Here is a 12,326-nt window from a genome sequence, read left to right on the forward strand (position 1 = left end):
TATACCTAAGGTCCGAATAGTGAAACAAGGAGGGGTTAAATGGATGAATAACACCATTAAGCTTGAGCTGCAAAAAAAGAAACAACTATGGAGGGAATTTAAAGAAAGGGGTGACCTGCAGGCACACGAACGGTATAAAGTACAGGCTAGAAGGGTAACGAGTGTGGTAAAAACAGCAAAAGCCGATTATGAAAGGAAACTAGCTATGCAAGCAAAAGAGAATCCCAAACAGTTCTTTCAATACGCTGCAAGCAAGAAAAAACTGTACATGGCAAAATGATTTTAAGGAATGACTATGGTAAAGAGTTCACTGAACCAGTCGATATAGTGGAGTTACTGAGTGCGCACTTTGCAAAAGTATATCATCCAGGTGGTGACGTTGAAAAAATGAAGGAACCATTAGTTTATATGGGAATTGTGATGAATGAAGTGGAGGTGAATAGTCTATTACAGAACCTTAATGTGAATACATCTGTGGGATTGGATGGTATACCGGCACGGGTCTTGCATGAAGCGGCTAATGAATTATCAGTGCCCTTGACCATGTTGTTTAATCTGAGTCTCAGGTCTGGCTTAGTCCCGAAGGCGTGGAAAGAGGGGAAAATAGTTCAACTGCATAAAGGAGGATCCAAGACTATGGTTGCAAATTACCGACCGATCAGCATATCAGGAGTCGTTGTCAAGGTCTTGGAGAAAGTAGTCAAGGGAAAAATACAGGAATGGATTGATGAAAATGAGATACTGTACAGAGAACAGCATGGCTTTGTGAAGGGTATATCATGCCTCAGTAACTTGCTCAAGTTTTATAACAAGGTGACGGCTGAACTGGATAAGGGAAATGGGTTTACAGTGATACTGCTGGACCTGGCAAAGGCGTTTGACAGGATACCACATGGAATTCTAATCCGTAAACTACAACATATGGGAATGGATATAGGGTTGGTGAGATGGATAGCTGGGTGGTTGATGGAGAGATATCAAAGAGTAGTTTATTCAGGAGTAGAGTCCAAAAAACGGCCTGTGACTAGTGGTGTGCCACAGGGTTCTGTTATTGGACCACTGCTGTTTAATCTGTTCATTAACGATATAGGGAATGGTCTAAGTGGGACAGTTCATTTGTTCGCTGATGATGCAAAGTTGGGTAGGGCGATAGTGAATGCAGAAGATGTCAAAGTCTTGCAAGATGACTTAGATAGATTGGAGTTCTGGACTAAGGAGAATGGATGTCAATTTAATGTGACAAAATGTAAGATTATGCATTTCGGAGTGAAAAGATTAGCAGCAGTATACCACATTGGTGGAACTGTACTCCAAGAGATTGATGAGGCCAGGGACTTGGGAGTGTTGGTGGATAGGGAGATGAAGTTTAGGGGGCACATTGCGAAAGTAGCTAAATCAGCTCATCAACTCACTTGGTTGTTGAAAAATACCTTAACGAGCAGAGACAAGCAAGTTATTGTACCTCTGTAACGAGCCTTGATAAGACCTCATCTTGATTACTGTGCCCAAATTTGGTCACCTCGGTTCCTGCTTGATGGGGAGGAGGTGGAGAGGATCCAGAGGCGAGTGACTAAGATGATAGCAGGTCTATGGAATGAACCATATGAGAACAGGTTGAAGATTTGTGGGTTGCAGAAACTAGTTGATAGGCGAAAAAGGGGAGATATGATTGAGACATTCAAATTGCTAAAATGATTCTATAGGATTAATTCAGATGATATTTTTGAGATCAGGACTGGTGGTGGGAGAACTAGGGGACACCCATGGAAGCTGGGCAAGAGCGTGGTTAGCAGGGGTGTTAGAGCTGGGTTCTTTACTTTTAGAGTGATAAATGAGTGGAATAAGCTGCCAGAGTCTGTTGTGGGTGCTATGACAGTGAGCGAGTTCAAGGCAAGGTATGATAGATACTGTGAGAATGTTGAACAGCTGTGTGAACATGATGTTTAGGGCCTCCCTCGATGAGTCTAAGGACTCCTGGAGTAGCCCGTGGTAATAATAATAATAATAAATAGACAACAGAATCAACAAAACTGGTATGGTAGGAAATCAACTGAATAAATTTTTATAGAATAAGAGAGAAATTAGCCAAAACACTTAATTAGCTGTATACAAGGCAGTATTTAAACCAATTTTAACTTATGAATCTGAGAGCTGGGTCAGAAGTAAAACACTTGACCAAAGACTAGAGACTGCAGATATGAGAGTCCTGAGAAAGATTAGGAGAATGAACAGATTGCATCAATGGCAATATCATATTAAAAACAAGAATATTAGGAAAGAACTTGATATTGTCAGTATCCAGGAATGCATTAGCAGATCTAATCTCAGGTGGTATGGTCACTTAAACAGAATGGGAGAGGAAAGATTAGCAAAAGAGGTGTTCTCTGCCAGGTTGGCAGGAAAACGACCCAGAGGAAGACCAAGATATAGTTGCATTGATACAGTAAAAAGTGCCTTAGAAGACAGAAATATAAGACCTGATAATATTGGAGTCTTGACATTTAACAGACTGATTTGGAATAAAATTGTAGATAGAAAGTTAGTAATGATGTAAATTTTTCATGTAGTGCTATCAAATCCTGTATACCCCTTGAGGGTATATATCAGGAATTTGATGATGATGAAAAGGATAATCTTTTTTCTTCTTCGTTTATTCGACAAGAATATCAGTAACGGTAATTTTTTGTGATCTTCTAGTTCAAGAATGAATTTTATATTTTGGGATGCAAGTTGTTCAGTTAGTCTTTGAAATGAATTAAGTCATCCATGGTTCCTAACCAAATAACAAAAATATCATCAGTATAACGTAATCAATCTTGAATGGCCGAATTCATACTGGTGGTTGCTGTCTCAGAAATTTGAAAGTTACAGTTTATTAATAGAATATAATTTTGATATTATATTTTATTTTTTAATGCATACAATATTAATTATTTCTTACTTGATTAATATTTTATATTTTTTTTTTCCTGTTCACTAGATCGGAACACTAATGCTGAGCCTTTAAGCGAAGAGAAGTTAGAACAAGACTGGGATGTTATTGCCAATGAGTTGTCACCTTTACTTCAGAGTGAGACAGGACAAGCTATTGATGTTGTGCCATTTGATGCAACATCTGAAAAGAGTATTGAAGATCAGAGGTATAAAATAACCTATTTCTAAATAAATTATTTTTGTAAACTATTCATTTATATTAAATGAGTAAATAACTTCTTCTACCCACTTTTCTCCCTCGTTTCAAACATTATTTTTATTTTTGAAGCTCCTGCAGCGAGTCAAGTGCTCATGGAGGTGGGGGGGGGAAGCATACAGTGCCTAAAGGTTTATTGATTTGTTGAAAATTTTTCCACTTGGTTATGCTATAAATTAAAGATGCTAAGAAATTATATTCTTGGTTTAATCCTTTATCCAATTGTAAGCAGTGAAAGTTTGCACGTGAAGCAACTTCACTACTGGGCAACTTGTATATTGAGACTAATGACTTCACGTCACTTACCTTTGTATCGCATAATGCAAAGCACATATCCTTATGGACATGTATCATGCTATGCATTATGGGAGGGGTCACTACCCAATCGGTTTCAACCTTTATTGAATTCTCATCATTGGGAGCCAGAACCAGAAGCGATACTAAGGTTGAAGTAATGCAGAAGTCACATTTCCATATACAAGTGGCCAAAAAAGTGTCATACCTTATTACTAAAATACTTGGGATTAGATTTAGATGTTGAAAGTTTTTCCGGGTCTGGGTAGTGACCCTTCCTATAATGCTATGCATTATATATGTCCATAAGGATATGTGCTTGGCATTATGGGATACTAAGACAAGTGATGTGAAGTCATTAGTCTCTATATCTATATACAAGTTACTCAGTTGTGAAGTTACTTCATGCCAAACTTTGTTTGCTTACACTTGGATGAAGGATTAAACCAAGAATATAATTCTTGGCATCTTTAATCTAAAGGTTTATTGTATCCTTTGAAAACATTCACCTAAACTGCACTTGCAGCAACTGCTGGCAGCACATTCTGTACACTCACCACATGCCATGAGAAGAATCTTTGCCTTGCATTTATCCTAATCACACCCTTACTCATCTTCTAGGGATGAGCCTGATTTCTCACTTAACTTCCATAAGTAAAATCTCACTTGCATGTATGCTTTAAGATCCCCTAATCAATTTATATGTTTCTATCATATCTCTTGTCTTATGATTATGCAGAACTTTTAAGAACATTGCTCAGTCTGTCTTCGTATGCATCTGTCCCCACTGCTAAATGTTTTTAGTTGTTTTCTCATCATTCCCGAACTCAGGTGACCAATATGAACAGTCAATATGTGGTCCTATCAAAGATTTGTAAAATTAATTTGTAATAACTTCCTTATTTCTACAAGTTAGTGTTCTCTTTAACATTTCAGATTTCTTACGAGTACCAGCAGATCTAAGTAAAATTAAATGGATATATGTCTGTTACTGACCATTTGCATGGCTTATGTAGAAACATTACTTTCTAATTTATTAAAATGAACGATATTATGGATCCATCCCTTTTTATTTTCAAATGTAGAAAGAAACTTAAAAAATGTTTCAATCCATCCATATAAAATATAGATGGACTAATATCCTCCATTTTAATATCTTACTTATGCCAAATTTTAAGCCTTTTGGCTCTATACTTCAGTAATTACTTTCTTAACTTACTTTCATCAGAGAGAGCAGAATTTCTGTAGTAATTTTTATTTGAAATAGTGCTGATGTCATGATGTTCTGGCTGGAACTTTTTTTCACTATAATAAACTATTATAGTTCATTATAGTGACTGTAATTAATAGCTTTTGCTATTTTTAGTTATTGATACCTGATGGAAAATAAGATTCCAACCCAATGCCACTGGCTTGTTACAGCCGTGCAACTTTTCTTATATCCCTAAGTTTGGTAATTATAGGATGGTCAATCTTATCTCCATAGTTTGTCTTTCTTTTTCAGTGTGTGTGTGTGTGTGTGTGTTATGTTTGGTGGGATTAAAAAAAATTCAGTTTCTGGAATACAAAGTTCTCTTCTAGACTAATTCATCTTCAGTTGAAAAATTCATATAAATGTTACTCTTATCCTAGTTAGGTAGGCTTGAAAAATAGTTTTTTTTTGCAATCAGAGCACATTATTCGTCCTGCACTATAACATAGTGCATAGAGTGCACTATGTTATAATATGTTCTACACCAGAATATAACAGAAAATAATGATGACTGCTGAAATAAATAGCCTAAAGTCTTCATTCTGACAAAGTTAGTTATTTCTATAAAGGATATATATTAATTTATATTTTTAGCCAGATTCAAAATTTTCTTGAGATCTTATGAAAATATAACATTCAGCATGGGGATTGCCGAATGTTATATTTTCATTATTTTCATTTATATTAAAGTAGTGCTGACCTTAGTTAGCACTACTTTAAAGACAGTGGACTCATGAGCACACATATATGCCCTTGATTAGTGCATTTAGGTTTCACTGGCTTGACAGCTTTTAAACTGTTGGTTCTCATCAGAGACCAGGTAGAAACCTTAATAGCACTAAAACCCTCTGTCTAACCATAGCAGCCATATCAGATAGTTATATTGTTCATAAGGGAACTTTTGGTAGGGTGCATACATAAATTACTGAAATAATGAGCCTAAAGGCTTCATTCTGGCAGAGGTAATTATTTCTACAAAGGATATTATATATTCATTTATATTTTTAGCTAGATTCTAAAGTTTCTACCTGGTCTCCGATGAAATCAACAGTTCGAAACAACTGTTGGTTGTTTCGAACAGGCCAGTGAAACCTAAATGCACTAATAAAAAGCAAAAATGTGAGCTTCTGGGCTGAATCCATTATCTTTAAAGTAGTGCTGACCAAGGCAGTCCACATGCCAAAGGTTTGCAAAGGCATTTGACAGAATACTGCATGGAAAACTATTATGTAAGTTGAAGCAAATGGGAATGGATATGAGGCTGGTAGCATGGATCGGGGGGGGGGTGACTAGTGGAGTGCCTCGTTGCTCTGTACCATGACCACTACTCTTTAATTTGTATATTAATAATATAGCAGATTTGAAGGGTGGGGCTTTCAGTTGTTTGCCTAGGATGCAAAACTAGGAAGGGTAATAGTTGATAAAGGTGTTGTAGATATCTTACAAGATGATTTAAATCAATTGGCAGTGTGGACAAAGGACAATTGTTGTCAATTCAATGTTGTAAAATGTAAGCTAATGCACTTCACTTCAGAATGAAAAGATTACACAGATCCTATCATATTGATAGTAGTTCACAGGAAATTGATGAGGCTAGGGATCTGGGGGTGATGATGGATAGATATTTGAAATTCAGAGGACATATCACAAGAGTTGGCAAAATAGCTCAGATAGGGAGATTATTATTCCTCTTTATAAGGCTATGATTTGGCCACATGTTAATTACTGTACACAGATTTGGCTACATGCATTTCTTGGGGATCGTGAGGTGGTGAAGGGGATTCAGAGATAAGTGACAGGTTTGTAAAATATTCCCTATGAGGAGAGATTGAGTGTGTGGAGGTTGCAGAGTTCAGCTGATATGCAGAGGAAAGGGGATTTGATAGAATCTTCTAAGTTACTAAAGGGATACTATAAGATTGACATAAGAAATTTTTCAATACACGGGGAGTAGGGGAAAACAAGGGATCACACTTGGAAGCTGTCTAAGAGTTAGAGTGTGTGTGGACTAGGCTCTTTTCTCAGATAGTGGCAAATTGAGTGCAATGGATTGCCAGAGGTGATTGTGAGCACCCCAACAGTGAATAGGTTTATTATTATTAAGAGAGACCTCCAGGGAGTCAGGGACCCATTGAGGGAGGCCACATACTACATGCATCAGCTATCATACTTATTCTTGAATTCATTCACACTGCTTGCACGTACAACATCTAATGGCAATCCATTCCAATCATGCACCACCCTATGAGAGAAAAATCTAGCTTTCATTCTCAGCTTCTAAGGATGCCCTCAATCATATCACCCCCTCTTTCTTCTGTTTGCTAGTGTCTGCAGTCTACAAATTCTCAATCTGTCTTCATAATCAGTATTTTGCAATCCTAATATCATTTTTAACACTTTCCTTTACACTCTCTCCACTGTATTAGAATCACCACAGAAACCAGGAGACCAGACCTGTGCACATTAGTCAAGTGAGGTCTTGTCAAGAACTTGTAAAGAGGCAAAATGTCATCCTTATCTTTACATTCTGAACATTTGTTTCAGCATTGTAATTATCTTTTGAGTTGTATTGCAGTCTTTGCTACATGGACCCTAAACTTCAACTTCATATCTGCTAACACTCCAACATTTCTAGCCTTGTTAGTTTCTTCACGCATAATCCCACCAATATAATACAACATTGGATAGCTAATTATGCTGAAGTGAATGACTTTACATTTACTGACATCCATTTTCCTATGGCTACAATTCCAGCCTATTCAAATCATTCCACAAGTACTGCATATCAGCAGAATTCCTGATTGCCCTAAATATCTTTGCATTGTCAGCAAATAGCTGTATGTCACCTGTCAAATCCTTCCCAATATCATTAATGCACATATTGAATAACAGTGGACCAAGGACTGATGCTTGTGGTACACTACTAGTTACCTTAAATCTTGTAGACTAACATCTCCCGTATACCACTTTTTGATATCTGTCAGTCAGCCATCCTCTTATCCACACTAATCTATTATAATCCAAACCTATATTCTCCAATTTATGCAACAGTCTTCCATGCTGTATTCTGTCAAAAGCTTTAGCAAAATCTAAAAGTATCATGTTGTATCCATTCCCCTTGTCTAGTTCAATGGTAACATTATTATAGAATGTGAGCAAGATGCTAAAACATGACCTTCCCTTAGTAAACCCCATGCAGAAGAGATTACAGTTTCGTGTGAGTAGTGGAAGAAGTGACGAAAGATATAAAGCTATGAATTTGCAATTAAATAGACGTGATATTTAGAGGTAAGCTTTCCTCGATTTGCGACTATTTTTGCAGTTGCATATAATTTAGCTGGTAGACTCTTGCGTAAGTCTACGGTATTTGCTAGTGGACCCTCAAGTCCACGGGATTATTTGCAAGTTGCACGGGACACCTGAGCAACCGTTGTTCTCTCTTCTAATCACAAATTAAGCCAAATCATGGATACTCCATATGATGAGCTAGACTTCAAACAGCTATTGGCAGTCTTCAAGCATGTAGGTGGCCTGTTGCAAAGAAAATGGCCAGGAAAGGTAGCAATACACCAAATAGCAGAGGTCGAATCAGTTGACTACCAATTCCCTGACCCTCTCCCCAGCACTTCTCAAGATAACACCAGGGAGATTGTGTCGCCAGTTATCGACCAGCCTCTGGTGGACTCAGATGACTCTACAGACTATCAGGTTGTCAGAGAAAGAAGCGCAAGAAGGAGTCACCAGCTGCAGAACTTGAAATAATACTTCAACCCTTGGAAAGAATAGCTCCAATGGACTTAACAGCACAACCTTGTTTGCTCTTGTTTTAGCAATATGCTAGCCTTTTATAATAAAGTTACAAGAACATTAGATGAGGAAAAGGCATATACTGCAATTTTCTTAGACTTAGCGAAGCATTTGACATGGTGCCAGCCACATGATAAGCTGATATTTAAGTTGCAGCACATGGGTCTGGATTCAGGATTGGCTGTCTGATAGGTATTAGAGAGTTGTGTGTGGTGAAGCAGTTTCAAGGAGGCAGAGGGTTACAAGTGGGGTCCCACAGGGCTCAGTACTAGGACCTATATTGTTTAATCTTTATATCAATGACATTGCCAGTGGATTGCAAGGGGATATTCAGTTGTTTGCAGATGATGCGAAGCTGGGAAGGATTATTAGTAATAGTGCAGATGTGGTAGCCCTGCAAGAGGATTTGAATAAGCTAGATAGATGGGCAAATGAATGGGGGTGTCAGTTTAATTCAGCAAAATGTAAGGTCTTTAGGTTTGGGAAACCGATGGGATGCTGCATACTCTATGGGAGGAGTTATACTGGAGGAAGTAGGGGAGACAAGAGATCTGGGGGTTGATGATTGATAGAAACCTGAAATTTAGGGGACATATTGCAAAGGTGGTGAAGGTAACACAGAGGATTGCTGCAATAATGAGAAGGACACTGACCTGCAGAGATAAAAGGGTTATCATTCCGTTGTATAAGACCCTGATCAGACCACACTTTTATTATTCAGGCCTCCATGGAGTCTTTTGACTCCATGGAGGCCTGAATAATAATAATAATAATAATATAATAATAATAACCTGATGAAAGAATAGAGACTGACTCTAGGGCACAACCCAAAGAGAGGATTCCACCAGTAATTTTAAGAACAAAAGAAAAATGGTCTTTAATTGCAGAGACGATGAAGAATACAAACATCAAATTTACATCAGCCAAGAGTACAGATGAAAGAATCCGGATTTAACCAGAAGGAATTTCGGACTACCGCTGGCTCACCAGACTTATGGAGGTCTGGCTGAAACCATACCAGCTGAAGAAATAGCTACTCACCTCAGATCACAATGCCTAGAGCCAATTAAGATTTCATGCATGTACCGCAGGCAAGTGCCCCATGCCTCTGGTCTTAGTCGAGATGAGTAAAAACCATAGAGAAATTTACTACCTTAAGATAGTCTGCAGCTTAGTCATCAAGACTGAACCTCTCAGAAAAAAGGCTTCAGCCGGTCAATGCCATCGCTGCCAAAAATATGGGCATGCACAAAAACTATGTAAAGCAGATTACAAGTGCAGTGACAGCCATCCCTCGCACACTTGTATTAAGCCGCGAACCACACCTGCTAAGTGTGCAAACTGTGGCAGCCCACACCCAGCCAACTACAAGGGATGTTCACTCCACCCATCTAACCTGCAGAAGAAATCATATGCATCTGCGGTCTCTACAAGTAACAAACCTGCATCTTGCAACCAAAACCCTGCAGCAATCCTAGCTGCCATTCTAGGAGAGATGTTAACGGCCTTTAGCAAAACATATCCCAATCAGGCCGACACCAACAAATTCCTCAAGAACAAACAAGTCATCATCTCCATGATTAATGGATAACATGGTTACCATAGCTAACTCAATACAGATTGCATATTGGAATGCTAACGGACTAAACAACAATCTCCTAGAACTAGAAGAATTTGCTGAACGATATAAAATAGACATCCTTTTAGTCAACGAGACGCACCTTCGGCCTTGCGACAACCCCAAAATAAGATACTACACACTACTTAGGACAGACAGGCTCAACGCCAGAGCGGGCGGAACGGCTATCTTTGTCAAAAAAAGCATAAGATACAATGAGAACAAGAAAACAACTACTACAAACCTGGAAGAAACTGGAATTGAGATACACACCAACAACACAGGTAGTCTAAAACTATATTCAATCTACAACCCTCCAGGCAAACCACTCCTAGCCTCGGACCTCTCCTAGCTCCTTGACACAAACGAAGCAACAATAGTGGCAGGAGAACTAAACGCAAAACATCCTGTGTGGAACAGTAGAAACACCAACAATAATGGGAAGAGCCTACACAAATTCGCTACGACAAGAAACATCACCATAGCAGGTCCTGTTGAACCAACACACTACGGACCACTGGGCAAACCTGACATGCTGGATATAGCCATTTTCAGGAACACCTCACACCAATTCCAGTTACAGGTTGTTAATGATCTTAGCTCCGATCACAATCCAGTTCTGCTTAGCCTAGGCGGAGAAGCAGAAATCATCCCCAGTTAATCCTACACAAATTTCAAGAATCTCAACGCAACTCTCTACAACCGTACAGGCCTGGTCCCAACTGTCTCTCTCCTCACCCAAAGAAGTAGACATAGTGATCGATAAATTGGAAAACACAATCCAAGCTGGACTAGCAACAGCCTCCACCGTTACTCCTGCTCAAGCCAACCTGCCCCCAGAAGAGATTCTAAAGCTTATCCGTAACAAAAACAGGATCAGACGTCAATACCATGCAACACTATCACCCGATAAACAAGAGCTAAACAGGGCAACAAATTTGATCTGATATGCGATCAAAGACCATTAGAATCAACTATGGGAGAGGAAACAACTAAGCTCCTTAAACGCTGAAGATAACTCATTATGGAAAATGACTAAAGCTCTTCACAGCGATCACCCCAAGACACAACCAATCCATGGAGAAAGAGGCATGGTCTACTGAGACGATGAGAAGGCAGAAACCTTTGCAAATGTCCTGGAGCTGCAATTTCAACCAAATTCCACTCATGCGGACTTGCGCTTCATCGAAAAAATCCAGAGGCAAGTATGCTGTGCACTTCATCATCCCACCAGCCGTGACAACGTAAGCTATATTACACCAAAGGAAATATACCAAATCATCAAGAACCTCAACAACTGAAAAGCACCAGGTTCTGATCAGATTTCAAACAAAATTATAAAAGCACTCCCTCACAAACTAATAATGCATCTAGTGGCTATCATCAACGCAATGCTAAGACTCAACTACTTCCCCACTCACTGGAAGCAGGCAGATATAATCCTCATCCATAAGCCGGGGAAAGCACTTCAGTTCCCCCAGAATTACAGACCTCATAGCCTCTTGTCAGGACTGGGAAAAATAGCAATAGGAAAAAGTAATACTAAAATGCCTACAAAACGAAACGGATTAACTAGATCTAATACCTAACCAACAATTTGGATTTCGTACAGGTCACTGCACAACTCAACAAGTTCGCAGACTTATAGAATACATAATTACCTGATTCAAGTGCAATCCGGATTAGGTGCAGTCTTTCTAGATGTGGCAAAAGCCTTTGATAAAGCATGGCACAAAGGCCTCATCCACAAACTAATAACTGCAAAATACTCACTAAATGTCATCAAAATCATAGACTCTTATCTGAATTTCAAGTTAAGTTGCGTGGCCTCAGATCCACTTCAAGAAGAATCACAGCAGGTGTTCTGCAAAGCTCCCTTCTAGCCCCACTACTCTTCAATATCAATACTCTTCAACCATCATGACTTTCTACGCAGATGACATGGCGATACTAGCCAGATCACTCAGGCCACATCTAGCCACACAACGACTACAAAACGCAGCAACAAATCTGAAAAATGGTTTCAAAAATGGAGGATAGACATCAACACAGACAAGAGCATGGCCATACTCTTTACAAAAAAGAATGCAACCCACCACCGAGCAGTCACTATGTTCAACACTGATATTCCTTGGCAAGAAGAAGTAAAATACCTGGGAATCAAA

The 12,326-nt window shown here is 38.9% G+C and overlaps 1 protein-coding gene across 3 annotated transcripts in view; it reads left to right on the forward strand.

The window, feature by feature from the left end:
• LOC150093816 (protein timeless homolog) overlaps positions 1 to 12,326 on the forward strand; it is a 671,138-nt gene that overhangs the window by 147,610 nt on the left and 511,202 nt on the right. For all 3 annotated transcript variants that reach the window (XM_090412553.1, XM_090412554.1, XM_090412555.1), the window contains one exon: positions 2,981 to 3,140. In XM_090412553.1, coding sequence (XP_090268679.1) covers positions 2,981 to 3,140 — 160 coding nt within the window. The remainder of the gene's footprint in view (positions 1 to 2,980; positions 3,141 to 12,326) is intronic.

This window comes from Typopeltis vanoorti, chromosome 23, assembly GCF_054136105.1.
Source record: "Typopeltis vanoorti isolate ZY-2024b chromosome 23, IOZ_Tvanoo_1.0, whole genome shotgun sequence".
Classification (NCBI taxonomy): Eukaryota; Metazoa; Arthropoda; class Arachnida; order Uropygi; family Thelyphonidae; genus Typopeltis; species Typopeltis vanoorti.